The sequence below is a fragment of the Vanessa atalanta genome, chromosome 8 (assembly GCF_905147765.1).
Source record: "Vanessa atalanta chromosome 8, ilVanAtal1.2, whole genome shotgun sequence".
Classification (NCBI taxonomy): domain Eukaryota; kingdom Metazoa; phylum Arthropoda; class Insecta; order Lepidoptera; family Nymphalidae; genus Vanessa; species Vanessa atalanta.
The window spans coordinates 10285658-10307142 of NC_061878.1; the positions used below are offsets into that span (position 1 = coordinate 10285658).

The 21485-nt window shown below is 35.6% G+C and overlaps 2 protein-coding genes across 6 annotated transcripts; one reads left to right on the forward strand and one right to left on the reverse strand.

Moving 5' to 3' along the window:
• Positions 1–350: 350 nt before the first annotated feature.
• On the reverse strand, positions 351–13558 carry LOC125066080 (protein Gawky). Of its 5 annotated transcripts, none has more exons than XM_047673994.1 (18): positions 13402–13558; positions 12469–12569; positions 11272–12290; positions 11087–11188; positions 10859–10981; positions 10590–10768; positions 9696–10268; positions 9156–9604; positions 8823–9074; positions 8556–8712; positions 7695–7817; positions 7131–7268; positions 6871–7028; positions 6476–6620; positions 6034–6366; positions 5805–5924; positions 5555–5692; positions 351–5474 (listed from the first exon to the last, which is right to left on the reverse strand). In XM_047673994.1, exons 3-18 carry the CDS (start codon positions 12065–12067, stop codon positions 5358–5360), a joined length of 3903 nt encoding a protein of 1300 aa, XP_047529950.1. In that variant the 5' UTR covers positions 12068–12290; positions 12469–12569; positions 13402–13558; the 3' UTR covers positions 351–5357. The 5 variants fall into 5 exon arrangements, with proteins under 5 accessions (XP_047529950.1, XP_047529951.1, XP_047529953.1 ...); XM_047673995.1 differs by having other exon boundaries at positions 11272–12305; XM_047673997.1 differs by lacking the exon at positions 13402–13558 and adding an exon at positions 13215–13310.
• A 2398-nt stretch (positions 13559–15956) lies between these two features.
• On the forward strand, positions 15957–21120 carry LOC125066081 (transmembrane protein 104 homolog). Its single transcript, XM_047674000.1, has 5 exons — positions 15957–16184; positions 16962–17174; positions 18159–18415; positions 18764–18975; positions 19054–21120. Exons 1-5 carry the CDS (start codon positions 16110–16112, stop codon positions 19812–19814), a joined length of 1518 nt encoding a protein of 505 aa, XP_047529956.1. The 5' UTR covers positions 15957–16109; the 3' UTR covers positions 19815–21120.
• Positions 21121–21485: the final 365 nt, after the last annotated feature.

Consider the following 21485-nt stretch of genomic DNA (forward strand, 5'->3'; position numbering starts at 1 on the left):
ACCGCAGAGTATTGTTTTGACGCGAATGCGTATTGACATACAAGAGAGGTTGTACAGTTAATTGGAACATAGAAATTTGGTCGTTGAAACTACGTTATTACGTATATCAAGCACGGTGCGTCGAGACGAGTCGAGTTCTCTTATAGTACACGAACATTGAATATAAACAATTTGACACAGGTACGACAGAGATCTAATGAAAGAATAATACGAATAATAACTACTTTCGATATAAGGATATGATTATTAATTATGCTCGATAACAAAAGCTCGTTTAAAGCGATGTTCGAATGCGAGGAGACTAGAGAAGCAGTGTCTTGTGAAGTTAGCGAGCAGTAACTGGAGTCTACTGCATCAATTAACTGTTGGTGGGGGGGGGGGGTTGGCCTTGATACACATACATATATACACAAACGCTATGTACTCGTCAGTAAAACAATCGAATACGAGCCAAGCGACATTGGAAAGTGACGTGCCATGGAAGGACACCGGGCGAGAAGTCGGCCCAATGACCTGACGAGTAGCGCTCGGTGACTATCGTTTTGTGTCCACTTAATGACCTATAATAACATTACATATAGCAGTTAAAAATATTCTCAGCAATCACATTTATTTAAATTACCAAATAGAGAATTTAGCTTACTTCAACATTTTAATCAATGGCCCTCTGTTTACACGTAAAGTCACTCAGTACATTATTTTGTATTAATCAGTTGTTGTGTTAATCAAGAACACCCTTTGTCTTACAGCTATATATACCAATAATACAAAAATCCATTCACTATAATTAAGGTAAATTTTAGATATTTAAACACTAAAATGTAAAATATTAAACATCCTAAATAAACTCTGATATTCCAATTTTTAGGCATTAGCTCAATTAATTAAATATATTCTTGAGTGACTATGACAAAAGAGAAATAAATGCAATATAATAATACTACCCAACCATTCCCTTGTATCATTAAGACAGGTTCCAAGCTGCTCGGGCCGATCTACCGCCTACCGCCTACCGCCTACCGCTACCGCCTACCGTTACCGCCTACCGCTACGCTACTTCAAAGCCTTCGTTAGATTATATTTGGTATTCTCTTAATCGCACCACGAAACAAGACTAGAGGAATGATTGCCTCTTGTGCCGACGCCGATCCGCCACGACCCTCGTAATTAAGGAAGACTAGTTTCTTTGTAGATATCACCTAATATGCTTCTATTGTAATAGGACGTCAACGTACAAAAATATATATAAAAAAAGATAACAAGCAACTTTTTAAACCTTATCAAATTAAAAGGCCCTTCTGTATACTGTACACTACCGATACCGCTATGACGCAATACCCGTCGCCTATACGAGCTCTCGTTAATGGAAACATGAAATGTCTTTTTAGTATGCATCGCTGTCGAGCGCAATGGACGTTTACAGGATAAATAAACCATACCGTTTCGTATATATTTGGTCCCTATACGAGTCAACTGTTCAAATAAATAATATTCTAGCTATTTCGATTGAGATCGCATAAAAATGCGTTATTAAAGCCGACCCCGATACCGCGCCGGCGTCCCCGGACAAATTACCAATTTTCATTTAAATTAGACTAAGTCTCAGTGGAATTTGAACTATTACAGGGGGAGACGTCGAGCGGTATCGATGTATCATTATAAAATATTACTAACTGAGATGCGTTCTAGGCGGTACACATATACGCGAACACGATGCAATACTCGTTACACTGATCCATCCGTAAGACAATTAAAAGCTAATCAATGAAGGCGAACATAATTTTAAAAATTTCACTCGTGCGCCAAGGAGGAGTTAAAATAAAGATTAAAAAATAAAAAAAAAATTATAATAATAACAACAATATTATGAGCAAACTACTATTTGAATACTTGAGCTAAAATAACACCAGAGCAGCTTGGACAGAACACCGACCTCGGCGGCGGCTGTTAAAATAAATGGCTCCCATTTGTACGATCAATAGTTTTGTTGTGATGTCACAGATCCACGCAGATTATCTAAGAATATATTATTATAATGTGGTCGTTAATGGCAATAAGACATCGACTTTGGCATACAAGTGTTATGTACGGCCCGCGCGTAACCCGCACGATGCCTTCGACGGATCATACTCCAAGTAAATAAACAGTTCAGTTACATATTAATTCGGGTAAACTTCATGAAAAACCAAATAAATAGATAAAAATATTTACACGTAAGTATAATATATAAAATGTTGATTGATGTCATAACACTTATAATAAAAGTAAAACATAGCTAAGCTCATTAATGATTACACGAGGCGAGCGCGGGCCTCGCCGCTCGCAGCCTTATATTGTCTACGGCGTCCCGACCGGTGCCTAGCGCACAATTCATTACAAGGAAACTATTAAACCTGCCATCGGTTACGGTAACGTACCACAGTTCATTGAGGCACAATCATTGGTTTTTTATTAATTGCTTTTCTTTTTTTTCGTTTTTTATTTTTATTTTTTTTATTTTTTATTATTTTCTTACATTAAAATCTATGATAATTATTATAATTACTTTTAGGTACGTAAATTTATTCTAGATAACAGAAACAAGTCACGAAAATGTTAGAAGTGAAAGCGTGAAGCGTATTAAAATCTTTTAAGAATATAATTTCACAATATATACATATTACAGTATAAGGTGTAAGGTATATAAATATACAACAACATAATAATAACACAGACTAAATTGCACGTGGCGCAATCGTGTGCAGGAAATATGCAGTCCTTGAACCGAGAGGAGATTCAGTTTGCGCGACGCGAGCGCCGCTCACAACCTGGCCGGTCCCACTCCGCCCTACCGACACCTAACACCGCTACACCACAACGCCTATATTATGTATCTTTATTATAATAACATACTCATTACTTAAGTACTGTTTACATTTAACTGACTAAAAAACTTCAAGGCATGACTTCTTACGTCTTTAATCTATGGACAACGTATTCTACAGGGCACTGGATCATTATACTTTCGGTTACTCGGCTTGTCTAATTTTTTTTTTTTAATTGAAAATTTTTATAAAAATTAAATGTCGAACTTTATTGCTGTAATAAATTCACGTTCCGACCAGACTACTTACTGCGATTGAGGCATTATCGATCGGTGTAGACGTGGACAGAAACGACACCAGTTAACTAAAATTATATATTTTTATTTAACCCTATCGAATCGATTAAAAAGAAACACCCTCACATAAAATTGAGCTCGACAACAATAGAATTGACATGTTGACTGTTAAGCGGCTTGCGCTTTGTTGCGTACACGTAACACGAATGGAATAGGAACATCAGATCAAAAACCCGTACCGAAAACTAATTTCAAAATTAATTTGGAAGATATGTCTAAGCAGAGATGCAATCAATTTCGTTCCAAACATCATCATCTTTGATACTCATTCTTTGGCACCTAACAATATACGTCGTGTCGACAAGGTCTGCGATAAGGCCTTCGAGTAGGCAAAACCGTTGGGTTTCCTTCGTTGCATATACAGTGCCTTCAATAATAGTATTAACATCCAAAATGCTGTAGTAAAAATATGTTATAATATGTAACTGGTCACGATTGAACTAGATGATCGTATCGTTACAAGCGACTGACGGAAGGCGATGAGAATATGCAACTGACAACGGTGACATGAATACCGTTAGAATAGGTCCCTATATAGGTGATACACAGTAATGAGAAATGCTAATATTGTTTCTAATTGAACACATCATACATCGAAACATTTAACACTATAATCTAAGGGTTCGAAGCGGTCGAAGAGTCCAAACGCACAAATACTTTCCACATCGCAATCACTTAACTTATTTAATTTGTGAAGAGTCCTCGAGCGCGAGACTCGATAAGGTACAGCGATTACTTAACACCTAACTTAGCACTACGATCGTACGTTTAATTCAAAGATCACTGGAAGATGCTCAAAATACATATAATGTACATTATTATAGTCAATCGCTTTCTGTGACCGATCGTTCGGATCAAGCGTGGTGGGTCTCGCCTCGCCTCGCCTCGCCTCACCTCGCCTCGCTTCGCCTCGCCTGTCGACTTAGCTAACCCCGTTACATATTGGTAATGATATATTTTGGCAGAGTATCTCTGTGGCACACCATCAATAAATTAAATAGTAAATAAAAATGTAAATAAACTTTTATCATAACGAACATTTACAAGTGCGATCGTTGCCATAAAATATCAATTGTATGCTTATCGTAACCTACGATAGGACTTAAGTGTAAACTTACAGCTACTATGATGTAATACCGAGAGACCTACGACTACAAGTATATTATTAACAGAATATCTAAAGCATATGTCACTTTGAATAACGTTCAAATTGAGCCTATAGAAAATACCACAAATCTTTTATTAAATAGATATTGATATGGCTAAATTTAAGTTAGAACTTTATTCTTACCTATACACAAAAGTGTAATATTTAAATTACGGTCAATTATAGTACTTTATAACACTTCTCACAAATGTATGTAATATAAAATGATAAAACAATTTTCAATTTAATATATTAGGTTACCCTTACATTAATCGTATAATCTAGATAATCGTTTCATATATTAAACATAAAGTGGCACTTGAATCACAAATACTGGAAAAAATTTTGGGAAATTTTTAGCATCGGCGGAGGCTGCGGAGCCCCACGACTGGCAAGATGCGCCTTCCCGCTCAGACTATACGGCTTAAAGGAATTTATCTCTACAAGAATGCACTTCGAATCTCATCGATTACAATTTTTGTTACTCTCATTAAAATTACCAACTAATAATAAAACTTTCGACAATCGGGCGAAATGCACATAAACATTTATTGCTGAATTAAATATCACTACTGGAAAAACGAAGGCTCATCGCGAGTGAGAATTTAAAAACGGAATAAATAATCATAAAATACGTACAGCATATGCGAGATAAACACAAATAAAAATAAACACGAAAGAAACTCGGAACGCAACAGCTCGACGGGCGAAACAGCAACAGCCCTCGAGCGCAACAAAATAAATACATACTAAAATAAGGTCACGGGACGAGTGACTGAGGTAGCCCGCGACGCAACTACTCTACTCCGATAGCTTATATTATTTGGTAATTCCGTCGACGCGGACGCGACGAGCGCGCGCGTCTCACCCGCGCGCCCGCCCCAGCGCATATGTTAATTCTTATGTACACTAAGTAATCTACGTGAACACTTACGAAACAGTAGAATATAGTATTGTGGACAGTCGGCTGCGGCTCGACGTGACTAGGCGAATGAAGTGTCCGCCCGGAGGCGGCGAAGCGTAATTACAACTAGACTCCTGCGTCGGCGCTTAGATGGACTCCCCGCCGAGCAGGTCCGGCGGCAGGAACGAGTTCAGCGACGACGGCGTGGCGCGCTGCTCGTGCTGCTCCGGCCACAGCCCGGGGAAGCCGCCGCCCCAGCCATCCTGCGCACACACGGCCGTCACTCGCTGGCACACAACACGCACAGGCGGACGCGTCCGCCTCCACTCACACGCTACCGTACCTTCGCGCCGCCGCCGCGCCAGGCGCCGCCGCCGCCCGAGCCCAGGTGCTGCAGGATCATCTGCACCTCGGACTCCGCCGGCGACTCCGCGAAGATCGTGGTGTTGCTTAACACGCAGTTGTTCAGAGCCATCTGAGCCTGTTGATGACCATTCCAATGAGTACATAATATTACCTACTCCAAAATATGTCACAATGTTTTTTATCCCTTGATATCAAGTATCGTATCCTTTTTAATTTGTCCTAGTTACCTTAGCGGCCTCCTCCCGAGTGGAGTAGCGCGCGAGGGCCAGTCCCTGGTTGAGGTAGAGGTGGAAGTTCTGCAGGGGCCCGTGCTGCACGCAGAGCGTCTTCAGAGTCGATCCATCGATCTGGTAGAATTTATTTTTATTAATATATTTCTATACAAACTAAATTATTATATTCCTTTATTTCTGTATTTTATTTCTCAGTGTAAACTTAAAAAACATTGTAGTGTACCTGTGCAGTGAGGTTCTTCAATAGTAGCCATGTAGACGCTTGCCACGAAGGCACAGCGCGCGAGTTGACATGATGCTGAGGCCATTTATTTAGGCCGGGAGGTGCGGGACGAGGCTTAGCTCCCCAAGCATCCGCAGGCTTCAAGCCTCCGGCGCTGGTCGCAGGTGGAGCGTAGCTCCAAGTCGATGAGGAGAGGGACCGTTCGCCCCCAGGAGGCGAAGTCTTCCCTCCGAGCATATCACTGTCTTTTATAGCGGTGAGCGAAAGAGGTGAACGAACGACCGATCCCGGCGTCATAGCGGGATCATCTTCGACGTTCTTCATTTGATTACCCTATACACGGAACGTGATAATTAATAAATCAAAATACATAAATAAAATAAATCGAAAAGTAACAAAATAAATCAATACATCTAAAACAATGATTATTCGAAGTTCCTACCTTCCACGGCTTGCCGGGCTCGAACTCGGGCACCAGGTCGTACACGGGCGGGTGCACGGGGTGCGAGGGCCACGCGTCCTTGCCGTCCGCCACGTCGGCGCCGCCGTCGCCCCAGCCCTCGCCGCCGCGCCCCACGCCCCACGTGCTGCGTATGGTCGATAGGACATTTATGCATTAGCTTACAGTACTAGCTATTTGTCGCGAGTATCAAACAGATATTGATTTAATAATTAAAGATAATTTTGTGGCGACTGAATTTCCTTAGAGGGCATTTTGCGATTGTAGTAGGAACTATGTTGTACCTATGCTCTATCTCTACACATATCCAAAAATATATTCAGTTCATTTAAATAAAATGCACATTAAAACTAATGTTTTCATATTTAAAAACTTACGTATCCTGCTGTAATCCAATCTGGTTAAGCTGTGGGCTGGTTGCGGACTTAGCTGTTCCAGGAGCACGACTAAAATCAGTGCCTTCGCCATCTTTATCCAGTGATGGCAACTTCCATTGAGTCAGGCGAGATTGCTGGTTACCACTTGCACCATAAGCCTATGAAGTAAAAAAAATATTTATTAGGTTGTCATTTTTAAATTTAATAAGTAAATTATGAGTATTTTATATTCAAAATGTTTGATTTTGAAGATGACTTACAGATTGAGTGTCCTTAGTGATACTCATGTCACTAAAGTTGTTCTGCAAATGAGACAGGGGGTCATGGCTCTGTTTGAACAAGTCGGAACCTCCGGCTTGCTGTTTCATATAGAGAGCTTGCTGTGTCGTTATCTGGTTCTGTACAAAATAATTAAAAAAAAACTTGATTATGGAACAATGCAATGCAATCATAAATTTATATAATACACAATAATAATATGGTAAATTTATATCCAACAACAATTATAACAAATAAATTAGATTGGACTTCAACCAACAATGATTTGTGTATCATGTCTGAATTTATAAGTTGAGTGAATGTACTGTTTACAAATTGGCTGTCTTCAATTTAAAGAGGTTTGCAAAGCTCTTAATGCTGATCTTTGGGATTTCTGCCAAATGTGTATTGGCCTATATTTGCTTGATATCCCAAAGATCCTGCAGTGTCTGATATTTTGGTTATTGTGATGATGTGGATTCCAATAAACTTGTCATTATATTTTTTGTTTATTATTATGAATATAAATAAAAATATAATATGTAAATCGTGATATAATAAGTTACCTGAAGGCCTGCAATTTGTTGCTTAGCCTTTGTAATTTGCATCGAATACTGCAATGCAAGGGATGAATTCGCCTTTGATATAGCAAGGGTGTGCTGTTGTACGAATTGTTGCAGCACTTTAATCTAGAACAATAACAATGTTTTATATATTAATTATTGTTTCATGATCATCTATATCGAGAATCATTTATAAAATACAAATACATCATGTTATCTGTTATAAATAATCAAATCAATTCAATTAAAATATACTTTATTCAACTACTTAAATGTAAAAGCCTACGCTTTTACAAGCACTTTTGAATCGTCATTTAATATACTATAGAAGTATAAGTGAAGCTACCACCGGTTTGGAATGCAGATTCTACCAAGAAGAACCGGCAAGAAACTCAGTAGTTACTCTTTTTTTGCTATTACATCAGCGCCATTAAGTGTGTTTTCGATATAAATCAACTAAAGTTGAAAATGTAAAACAGGCATAAGGTATTTTTCCTTTCACGGCATAATAGCCTATAGACTGCTTTGCATACAATAGATAATTGGCATAACGACCCTAGAATGGATCGCGGCGAACACCAAATCACAAACACGAATCTATTTATTGTTAGCGAGCCATTCAACTATATAGAATTAATTTTAACTATAAAACCACAAGGTCTCAACAGTACAGGTGGTTTCCTTTCAAATGTGAATTGAATGAGACAAGTAACAGTTATTTACTGAAGAATTACTTTGATAGCTCAAATTTTGAGATGAGATATCTTCATATTATATGTGTACGTAAAGGGTTGTATTTAAATTACATGGAAAAATAATATTCAATACTATCATATAATAAGATTTTTTTCAATAATTTCTTACTTGTTGCAACAGCTGGTTGAGTAGCACTAGCGTTTGTGGTGCAAGTGGCTGATTCAAGATCTGATGGTTCAGATATCCCGCCGAGACTGCCATTTGAATTTGCTGTACTAACATACGTAGCTGGGCTGTGCTTGGTTGTCCGCTACTGCCGGTTCCACTGTTCAAGTTATAAAAGGTCATCAAGTGTATTGTGAAAATAACATTTTTTTTTAAATTAAAATATATTATATTTGTTACCAGAAGTGGTTAGACATAAGTGAATAATACCTGTTGGGGTTGTAAGAAGGATGATGCTGCACAGACGGTGGTGGTGGCTGGTTAAGTAGTTTCTGCACGACAGCAGGCGACACTGGTACCGTAGGTTGGGGCTGGAAGGGTCCATGGTGAAAGTGCTCATCACGCCGCCATCCATCACCTCGTGTCGCAGTCAGCATCTCAAGAGCCTCCTCAGTGTTCATGTCGCGACTACGTAAAGCTGCTTCTGCCTCTTCCTTTTTGTAACCCATTTCCACGAGATATCTAATAAAATATTTTTCGATGAAGAAATATTTGATATAACATTAATATATAGGTTAGCCTGGTCAATAAAATACAACATACCTAAACTGCTTGCTGTTCCAAACCATCTCCTTAGGCAGCTGCTTTCCGAGCGCACCACTTTGGGGCGGTTTAGGGCCGCCCCACTCTCCGATATCATCAGGCCAGGCGGCTGCCGGACCGGATGGCTTCGGTTTCGGCACCGGCCAGAGTGCGGGTCCAGTGACATCTGGCCACCCGGACACATCACGCTCACCCCAGGCTGCGGCCGCGTGCGAGTCCTCCCATGAGCCGTTACGTTGCGAATGCGCGCCCCAGACGGCATCCGGCTTGGAGGGTGCAGGCGCAATCCGTTGAGGTGCGGGAGGCCCTTGCGGTGCGCCGCGAGACATACCGCCCATACCACGCTGGGCCCATAGGGACGTACCGTCATCGAACCCGGTTCCTGCACGTCGCGCTGCCGGCGGAGATGGCTCCTCCCATCCTGACGATTTAATCGTCTCTTTTGGACCCTTTGCAAATAAAACAAAAAAAAAATAAGTACATTGGTACATCCATATAACACTTGACAGCAACGAAATGTTCTAATGATCTCTTTAATACCTGTGCTCCCCATTGATTAACGCCACCGGACGGCATCATTTTATTGGGGCCACCGGGGTGTTGATGGTGCTGATTCCACATGTCACCATTTAATCGACCGGATATTCCTCCACGGAGATCGTGACGCGGATCGGCAGGTTGCTGCCTAGGATCAGGAGTGCGATGAGGATCGAGTCTCGGGTCAGAAGACCTATGAGGCTCACCCCAAGCATTCCAATCGTCCTTCTTTGGTACTGCCCACTGCTGGGAATGTTGTGGGGGACCCGCAGGCCATTGTTGTGGAGGTGGTGCACCAGTCCAAACGTTTGCCGAATCAGCGGCATCATCATCTTCACCCCAAGTACCGCCTATATTCGTTGTAGGAGTATGACCCCATGGAGTCTTTGTTGCAGGCTGAGGTGGAGGTTGACCACCATTTCTCAAATTTGCTTCCCAGAGATCAGTTCCAAGGAAAGCACCATTGTTTACACTGGGCTTCCAAGCTGGCTGTGCCCCAGCAGCAGCTGGTTCTACCTTTGCTCCTGGTTCAGGAGATCCAGGTACATCCCAATTAGTGTCTTGGTTAACATGTTGCTAAAAATAAAGATAACATTTAAATTTACTTTGTGGAAATCTTGCCAACTTGCCTCATATTTTAGTCTGCCCATAAATTTTAAGTAGTTAATTACGAAAATAAACAAAGAACACGGTCACACATAAGACTTTTATTTATTTAAAATACAAAAAAAATATTATGAATAATATTCATTTTTGAACAGAATAGCAATTAAAATAGTATTTTGCAATCTTTTCAAATATAGGTACAAGTATATTCTTCAAATAACTTCTTCTTCAAATCTTAATATTATTTTATTTTATAATTATATAATTAATAAAAAAAATTTAAATACTTACACCTCCCCAGCCGTCCTGACTGAATAAAGCCTCTCTCATAGAGTTTAACTGCTCTATCTTGGCTGAAGTATTATTTGGATTGCCATTATTTCCTATAGCCGTTGACACACCATTGGAATTTGCATTAGGATTAGACGGGTTGCTAACTCCATTATTACCATTCGCAGTATTATTTGTGCCTAACAAATATAAACATATTATTGCAATATACTATAATTAATATTTATTTATAGCACGAATTTAATCTATCTTCTATCATTAGTACTTACCATTACTTTGGGGTGCACCATTATTATTTTGTGCATTTGGCATATTTGGTGGTGATGTTTGCCAACTTTGTGATGCTCCACTAGTTGGTGGCAATTGATTGCCATTTCCCTTGTTACTGTTCACTATGACAAAAAAATTGTGATTAGCATCAATTATTGATCAGGAATCAATATTAACAAATTAAAATGCAATTATCATTAGAAAATTATGCTAATAAGTTAACTCACTGTCAGTTTGTGAAGTGGGTGGTCGTTGAGTGTTATTCCACTGCTGAGTATTGTTGGTTCCATTGTTGGTTTGGCCACTGGAATTACCACCCCAATTTCCAGCTGATAGAAAAAAATACACAAGTTAAATCAAACCAATTTAAGAAATAATTTACTGATTAATAGTTGGAGATGTATAATATTACCACTATTAGATGCAGGTGGACTGCCCCACCCACTTGCAGCATTGAGAGAACTTTCTCCTCCACCTTGCAGCCGAAGTCGCCGTGGAACACCCCAAGAATCTAATTCATTAGTCTTAGCCATTTCCTTAATAATCTCTCCTTCCTTTTCTATTAGTTCCAACATAGCGTCGAAAGTTAAATCGCCATTAGCGAATGTCTTCAATACTGGCCTAGTTGATGTTTCATTACCAACTTCCAATACTTTATTGTCATGGTTGGTTTCTACAGACTTGTCGTTATAAGTAATCATTCGAGTTTTCGTTTTGCATATCATTTTATGAATAGACTTTTCGTTTAGTAGTTGCGTCTTATCCATGCAAGGCTCATCTCGTATAATACAAACTGAGGATTTAAAAGCGTAATCAGACTTGTTCATATACTCTGGCGCTCCCAACGCCATCTTATAGTTTAAGTTAAAGCTACTGAAATACGGGTCACTGTATGAGATACCCTGGACTGTTATGGCGTTAATCTTTAAAGGAATGCAGTAGTTAGGCGTATCGCCAATCATTTGGTTTTGTTGGATACTATCAACAAACTCTACATTATAAATATTATTATCTACCATTTTTATTCTAATTTGCTGACTTTCATCCTTCTCTTCGACTCGCTTATAAGCACCAAATTTATTTGTGTACACCACCAACATTGAGGTGGAATAATTACATTGCATTGGTTCGGTAACAGTATCAATATTGGAGTAACAATTATCCTTAATTAAATGTGGAACACATAATATTACAGAAACATTAGACATCAGACAATTATTATAAATAGAATAATTTTCTACAATATCCACCTAGTATTATACTTATTTTCACAGATTGCATATTGTTTCAATTATAGACTAAGTAACAATGGTTCGTAGTGATGCAGTCAATAAAGCAGGTAGCAGTGTTTGTGCCTCTGTGGCAGAGGGCAGGGTGAGATCACCGCTGGAAGCTGCTGCGGACTCGCCTCTAGCCCCAATTGGCCCAGCCCTACAACAAAATGACCTATAAGAACAATATTATCTATTATTGTACATTTTATACTAATGACATTATTTAATATGTATAGTGTATACTATAAATAGCGTCGACATAATAAACGTCTCAAGACTATTTTTGTAGTAAATCTGTCTAGTTAGAAGCTAATACGCATGACGTCGAAACTTACCTTATAGGACGGACGAGAGGCTGAGCTGTATATCACAGATAATGCGGGCTCGGCAGATCCTTAAGAGCAGCTTTGCAGTTAGCTCGATCGTTTCACTTTTTCTGTTTAAGAATAAAATATTGCTATAGTACATAATGTATGTTGATAACAACCAACATTGATCGATAGTGACACGAATAAATACATTTTGAGGTTAGTTCAAGGACTCTTGGGAACCTGGTACAATTTTCAAGTATTGATATAAATGACCCGACGCGCAAAGGTTTGTTATTATAACACATGAACATGATATTGCGTCGCGGTTAGGCTCGATAAGCGTATGTTCCTATCACACCGAATTCGCGTACAGCGATTTGCGACATCCAACTCGCCATATAACAAACAGTACCTACGAACACAGGTTTCCACAAAACACTCATATCAAATTTGATTATTCATAATTAACATTTTTACATCAAATTATTCTTTTCACAGCAGCAGGTACCATGTAGATACTTGTATATTTCGGCCTTGAGACTCGATGTTGAATATCTACAGACTCGTATATATCTATCTACGTTATATATTTATCTACACTACCTATCTATACCTAGAGTGAAAGTTAACACGACCTGATAGGAGTTTATTTGAGCAAATATTCTAAAAATTATTATTGCCAAACGTTTACGTCCATAGAAAATATATAATAAATACGAAAAATTCACAAATATCACAATTTTGCAAGAGAAAATACAAAAAATTCTTACGTGACACGAACGAGCACAACGGTGTTATATTACTAGACAGAATGAGACAGTAAATTTAGTCTGATACTGACGTTCTGTTTATTGGAGCGAGACAAAACATACGCCTGAGAAAGCGATGCCATAAATGCTAAATACGTATGAGGGCGAATTCACATTTGTTAAAATTATTGTATTACACAAAACATACCTTCGTTTTGTTTAATTGTTGGCACATTTACTATATAGAATTATACAAAATCACAATCCCAAACCCCCGAGAACACGGCTTCGACGGCTGGATGGAATGATTTCGTCGTCGGGGTTCGCACGAAGAGTTAAGAAACGTTGTCAATTCTAGATGTACCCAATAACGGTAAAGATACACAACCGCTTCTGTCTCTGTAATTTTGTCGGGTAATAGCAATTTGCTTTGAATATATACCTATTACAATATAATGTATAATACATAAATACCGTATAGCCGTAGAGTACACGACGACTTAGATGTTAGTTGTATTATGTTATTTATTATGAACTTGTAATGTTATTGTATAAGATTACAGGAATGTCATTGCTGTGCAGTTTTTAGAATATTGAACTGGAAAGATGCTACGATAGTAATAGCTGTACATTTTTGAACCAATGGGCACCTCGATTTTCTCAAATCTATTATTTTTTATACACTGTCAATGAATATCTCTAAAGTACATCTTTTGAAATGAAATAATAATGCAATCGATGACATTTGCTAGTTCAGTCGATTATAGATTGTAGAGCTATATTTTAAACATTAATCGTATTCATACAATAGGACTAATGGTAGAACAACAAAATATTACGCTGGAGACTATTGTATGTACTTAAAATAATAATTATTATTATTATTATAACAGGTTCATTAAAATCAGTCCATAGACGCTTATCGATAAAACCTCTCAATTAAAATAAATTCATGTTTTATATCAGCATTCATTATTTTAGGCATCATTAATTATATTAGGTACCTATATTATGTAGTTGGTTTCGGTCAAACTTATGCCATTTCTACGGTCTACTATAAGAAATAATTAAATACCTATTAAATACTTTGTCTGCGGTACAAACGTTATCATAATTCATACAATTATTTGATTATTTATAAGTAAATACCTTATCAAAGACAATATATTCATTTGGACAATAAATAACTATAACATAAATAGGTGTAGTAAAATATATATTTTTTGCAGTTTACCAAAGCTACTGTGTAACTGCGATACATTCTGGATCTGTGTATCATTAGGTTGAAATCCTTGATTTCACTTAAATATGAATGAATGAAACTTAAAAATTAATGATTGAGTCTTTGATGACTTATATGTATTAAGATATGAATGATATAAGAGCTATGGAAAGAAATTTAACTGGACTTGAAAAGTCTGTAATATCGGTTGTCAGGTGGTAGTGATGAACAAATTGGTGGCAGGCCTGACTTCTTAAAAAATATTAAGATTTTGTAGAACGACTAGGCTGCTTGTGGAAAACTATAGAGTTTTGCCAATTTCTGGTAAAAATGTATACTTATTATATAGACCGTATTAATGCTGGCGAAATTGCTATAGATATATAGCTATATATCCTAGGCAAGATAGCTATAATGAAGTTTGAAAGTCCTTTCTCTCCATTTAACATGACATAATAAAATAATCTGTACCCGAAACCATCTTGCCTTGTAGGATGTAAGAAAATGTTTGTTAATACAGAAATACTTAAAATCAAAAAACAGAAATAAAAAATATTTTTCGTCGCCATCCGCATAATTGAAACGATACTAATATTAAATTCAAATCAAATTTATATATGAGTTATTTTTAAAACATCAAGTATCTATAAACATTATACATTTTTCATAATGGGCATAGACCGCCTCTTTTTAAAGAACGGCAGCGCACCTACAAGCATTTCGGTGCTGCAAATATCCATGGGCGGCGCGGTAGTAATTTTTCATCAAACGAACCTCCTGCCTGTTTGTTCCCTATGCCATAAAAAAAAACTTACCTATTCCGAATGAAGTATATATAGAGTAAAGTTAGGCGATTTCTGAATACATAATTAATAGCCAATGCATTGCAATGACACGTGCTGTGTATATACACATGTTGCCTGCAAACATTTATTACAATATCTTAAGCAAACCGTAAAAGGCAATATTTATCAAATGTTTAAAATTACCTTTACCCCCACTTTTCAACACATAAATATTTGATTACTAGTGATATTTATGTAAAGTGTAAATATTTTGAAACCTACAAATATCTCCTACAGTGTTCTTTTAGTATTGTGGGTAAACATAAATTATAAAAAAAAAACTTATAGTTAAATTGTTTTATTACATAATACTCGGTTATTTTATGTTCAGGTAATATGAAAAGATGGAAGGATGTTTAATAAATTATAAGCGGAATTGATTGAAAATAAAATTCAGATATTTAATAATCTTTAAGGGCTAGTTTAGCGAAGATTATAATGATTTTATGCGTAGCTTCAAAATCGGAAAACGATCTTTAGAATTTTCTTAAAATTATTATAGCAATGTCGCAATAGAAAATTAAAGATTTTTTTCTCTTGATTAAACAAGACACACATTTATATATTTTTTAATTATTTATTTTATAAGAAAAATAGTTTTTTTAGGTAAACATTTTAAGGGATGGCAGCCCTGAAAAAGACATTAGTTTCTCGTATTGACAAACAACACAACAATGATCGAAACGTCAAAATATATGCGGATTCGATGTCAGCAAAAGATAAAGAAATAGTTCGAACATATTGAATTTTTTTGCTACTGTAGCATAATTTAGAAATAAATTAACAGTAATTTTTTTTAGGCCATCTATATTGTTTCTTTACAAATATGTCGTGTTGGAAGTTTGTGTCATGTTTCGTCGCCCGTGGATAATAAAAAAAGTAATGATGCCGATCACCGAAACTGGTGATCAATATTCCGTATGGGTAAGTAATAATAAAAATATAATCAAATATTAAAGATATTATAATAGGCACTACACTTGTAGAGTATGTACGCATTTTTGGTTATGGTGAGTTTTTGAAAAAAGTTTGAAACAGATGCTTAAACTTTTTTTAACACCGCTTAAAACAGAAGTGTTCAAGTTTTTTTTAATAGTTGTTAGTGTAAACACATTTATTTTAATATAATGAAAATTAAATTTGTCTTATAATTTCTTATTAAAACAACTTTCTTTGCATTAGTCATAATTTTTTAAAATCTTATTGATTGTAGCATGTTAAATATATAATAATTTATATACTTTATTCATTGATTTCTCTAGTCATCAATACAAATAGATATTATCTAATAACTACTTTGATAATTGATATTTTATAATTTGTTGTAAGTAAACTTAACATTAGTTTTTGTTGATATTTTCTATATTTAAAAATTCTAAATAAAATACTTAATAAACAAAATACATAATTTGAAAGCTCATAAAATAATTATGATAATTAAAGGAACTATGAAACACACCTGTACCACTTGTTTGAATTATTTAAAAAAACTATATGGTTAGCAAAATATTTTCTAAATTTCTTTACCTAAACTATAAAATTAATTATGTTATAACCAATAAGTTATATTGTATTTAAAGTAATTGCTTTATAATATTCATAATCAATTAATTCTTAAGACTAATATTAAAGAATTTATTAATAATTTTTATGTAACTTGCAGGATTGTAATTAGTTAACCTATCATTTTGTTTCTTTCAGGTTGGTTTAATTTACATTTTCAACTTGATAGTAGGGACTGGTGCCCTAACCCTCCCTGCAGCGTTTGCCCGAGCAGGATGGGGTCTCAGTACAATATCGCTGGTCTTCCTAGCATTCATGAGCTTTATGAATGCTACATATGTGATAGAAACAATGGCATGTGCAAATGCTGTATTAAAATGGAAGAGGTTACAATTAATTAAAAGAAACAGTGTAAGTATCACATAGATGTTTAACTGAAAATGTTCTAAATTGAAAAAAAAGAAAAGTTTTAAATAACTTTCATGTTATAGGATAACAGTCATAGGCTCATTAATCAACAACTATTTTGGATAAATTAAAGCAATTCCTTCCTTTATGTTATTTCACAAATTCACAAACTAATAATTAAGATAGACATTGTTTACTAAGAGTTCATATGCAAATACATAAATTACCTTTTGTTAATATGACTCACACTATTATTGTATATTTTCAATGCAGTACTATTATTACACAGGGAAGTATTATATATGAATCCATACTTATCACATTTGTACATCCTGATTAATAAATTAAACGTAAATTATGTAATTATAAATATGTGACCTTAAATAGTCACAACTTATGACAAAAGCATTTGTTAAATCATCGAATATGTTTGAAATAAAGTCATCTGTAGTAATCCAAATGATCTTATACATTGTCAAGGTATAATAACTCAGTTGTTAGTATATATAACAGGTTCGAGTCAATGCAAATAATATGTGAAACTTTAATTAGCAGCAAATGATAATTGTTTATTTAATCATAATGTTAAGGAGATATCCAAGCTGGTCTCTAATGTTTAAAACATTAAATCATAATTACCACAACCACAACAAATAAATTTATAAAATAGAAAAGCCTACATTTACAGAAAACAACATTGCATCACTCTAGTAATCAATACTAATATTATAAACGCTAAACTCTGTCTGTCTGTCTGTTGTTCTTTCACAGCCAAATCACTGAACTGAATTTGATGACATTTAGTATGAATTAAGCTTGAACTCTAAGAATGGACATAGGTTACTTTTTAGGCTAAAAATCTGTGGACCAATTTCTAAAACTCAAGCTTAGTACACAACTAGAATACAATATTTACTGTTGTCAAATAAAAATAGTATATTTCTTAAGAAAAATAAATTGCATATTTACTTCTTGTTCACATTGAAGGTCCAAGAAAATGAATCTGATGAAGAAGGGACGTCATCCCATGCTTATGGTGATTTAGAAGATCCCCTTGTTTGTGGGGAGTCCATCCCATCCCGTTACTACAGTCTCGATAAATGTATTGAATTAGGGGAAATGGCAAACCTGTTCCTAAGTAAAGCGGGAAGAACAATGTTTTACTGCACTCTCTGTGTATATTTATACGGAGACCTGTCTATATATTCAGCAGCAGTTTCAAAGTCATTAATGGATGTTATATGGTAAGCAAAGAAATCATACTGAAGTTATCAAAGAGCCTGGGTGGTCTGTTTAAAACCTGAGTGTCTTAACTAATTGTTTTTTTTTTTCTCATGCTTAATGATGAAGAATAATGGTATAGGAAAACCTGAGTGTGTCGGGATACAATCTTACGTATATATATATTCACCAATAAACTTTGAAGTAGCATGGTGGAGTAAATTCCAAATCTGACCAAAACCAACCCAAAAACTTGGATAGTTACTGAAAGACTGCAGATATTTACTAAAATCACATGGATGTATACATTATTTTAATTCATTGTTTAATAGAGGTTCATTTTTAAGTTGTTTAATTTATTTCATTTAAAGTTCAACAGTGCCGTCAAATGTAACAAATACAACAAATTGGGACGTTCTTCCATGCTTCAACTCTCCATCTGACTCCACGTCGACGTACACCCGCTTCGACTGCTATCGGGTCGCTCTTCTTACGTTCTTTGGAGCAATGGGACCGTTTGTCTTCTTCAACGTACAAAAGACCAAGTACTTACAGCTGTTCACATCTGGCATGAGATGGCTCGGTAAGTTTCGAACAAATGTCTATGGTCAATTTTATATGTCTATGGTAACCGATCGATAATTAAAATATCTATTTTCAGCTTTCGCGATCATGATATCGATGGCGATACACCTGCTCATAGTGTACGGGCCTCAAGGGAAGCCGCCAGCATTCGATTTCACAGGGATACCCACTCTCTTCGGAGCCTGCGTCTACTCCTTCATGTGTCACCATTCGCTGCCGGCACTCATAAGCCCGATACGAGGGAAGAGTCGTCTAGGACTCCATCTCGCTCTTGACTACGGACTCATAAGCATCTTCTATCTCCTTCTGGCATTCACGGGAGCGTTCGCGTTTTCAACGTTAAATGATTTGTATACACTTAACTTCGTGCCGACGGACAATGATAATATACTATTAGAAATCGTAGAATATTTCCTTGCACTGTTCCCGGTCTTCACCCTGTCGACCAGTTTCCCAATAATAGCTATTACTTTAAGGAATAATCTGCAAAGTCTATTCTTAGACACGAGCCGCCTGGACTCGTATAACTTTGTGTTCAGGAAATTATTGTTTCCCGTCGTCACGGTGGTACCGCCGCTGTTGTTGACGTACTTCCTCGAGGATATAAGTATACTGATTAAATTTACGGGATCGTACGCCGGTACCGGTATTCAATATATGATACCTACTTTCTTAGTGCTCTCTGCGAGACGACATTGTACGAATTTATTAGGGCTCGGGGTTGTCAATAGATATAAGAGCCCCTTCTCCAATATCGCGTGGGCCATATTCGTGTTGCTGTGGTCCTTTATGTGCGTCATATTGGTAACGGTTAATATGTTTGAGAGGAACTCATGACATTAATTCAACGAGTAATGTTTTTTTTTTTTTAAAGTACATATTGTAGTGTTTTGAAGCTTTATAGATACCGTGTGTTCATTGTTATTACTTTTAAAATTTAATTAACAATCGACAGATTATATTTATTTAAAATATAAAGTTTTATATAAAATGTGCGATTTCTTAACTTTTGCTCAAATGTATAAATATGTTTAGGTGATTTCAGTAATTAAAATGTGACTTTTAAACGTAACAACATAAAACATAACATAGCTTAAATCAATCGCATAAATTGTTCATTTTATACAATCATCAATTTTAGTCAACTTATTTTACTATAAGAACAAATTACTACTAAACTTGATAACACAGTCGTGTCAGTAAAATTATTTCTAACCATCTCCTTACCTTCGCACTCGTTGCCCTTATATATGTACTTAATTTGTTAATCATTTGATGATTGCAAATAAATGTGCAATCTCCATGCAGCAATACATGACGAGAAAAATATATAAAATTATAAATATAATTTTTACTAATAAATAATAAAATACATTATAAATCCGAGCGGAGAGCATTCATGATATATGCATAGATTTATAAAGAATAAAAAAAGTAAAATACCTACGCCTTTCCAAATTCAAATGCACAAAATAAACGTATTACTACTGGAATGAAAAAAAATAATTCAAATACTATAAATCGATTTAAAATCATACTTTGTTGTAAAACCGTACCCAAAAATATATGTGAATAAAATGTTGTAAATATTAGATTGTGATTCTGCGTGACAGCTTAGACAATACTCTTTCTTGAATTTTATATATTATATAAATATATACATAGTGAAGTCTGATGTCGAGTCAAATGTGAATTGTCTTCCTCGTTCCTGTTACTTCACTGGATGCTTAAAAATACCAAATACTTTTTTTATATTTTGCAATTTTTATAAACTTGATAAATAATAATGTTAATGTATAGTTATAATCATAGAAGTATATTTTTATAAAAATACGTAACAATAATAGAGTGATCGTGTTTCTAAATTGTATAAGAAATATATAATGTATTAACAAAATTTTCGGTACTGATTTATTTATTTGTAATAATATATTCTAGTAGTAGAGATTTATATATTAAAAAACTGTTCCATTAGAATCAAATGGTCTCCTTTTGAATCACACCTTTTTTATTTGATGTACTAAACATTTGCGTGGCCTAGATTTCTTTTTTGGAAGTTATTTAAATATATTTGTTTTATATCGCTTAATATTGCAATAACGACGTTAGTAATTTGTTTGTTAACAATAAATAGGAATTGAATTTCGCAAGATTATAATAATTAATTTATTTTTTATATATAAAATACTGATATATATTACAGGAAATAATAAATATATAAATTAATAAAATAAAACAAGCCTTTATTTCATCTATTTAATAAATTAAATACTACTGTATTGTCAACAGCGCCATTGTGTGCATAATTTCAGCTCAAACGATTGAGGACTGGCATAAACTTCAATAACACCATTTGACCCATATATAATTTCGGTGTAGTTAAGTAAAAGCTTGTAAAATATTTAAAATTTTGTACTTGTTTCATTTAATAGATTTTAGCATTAGCATGAGCAGCCCGTAAATGTCCCACTGCTGGGATAAAGGCCTCCTCTCCCGGAGAAGGTTTTT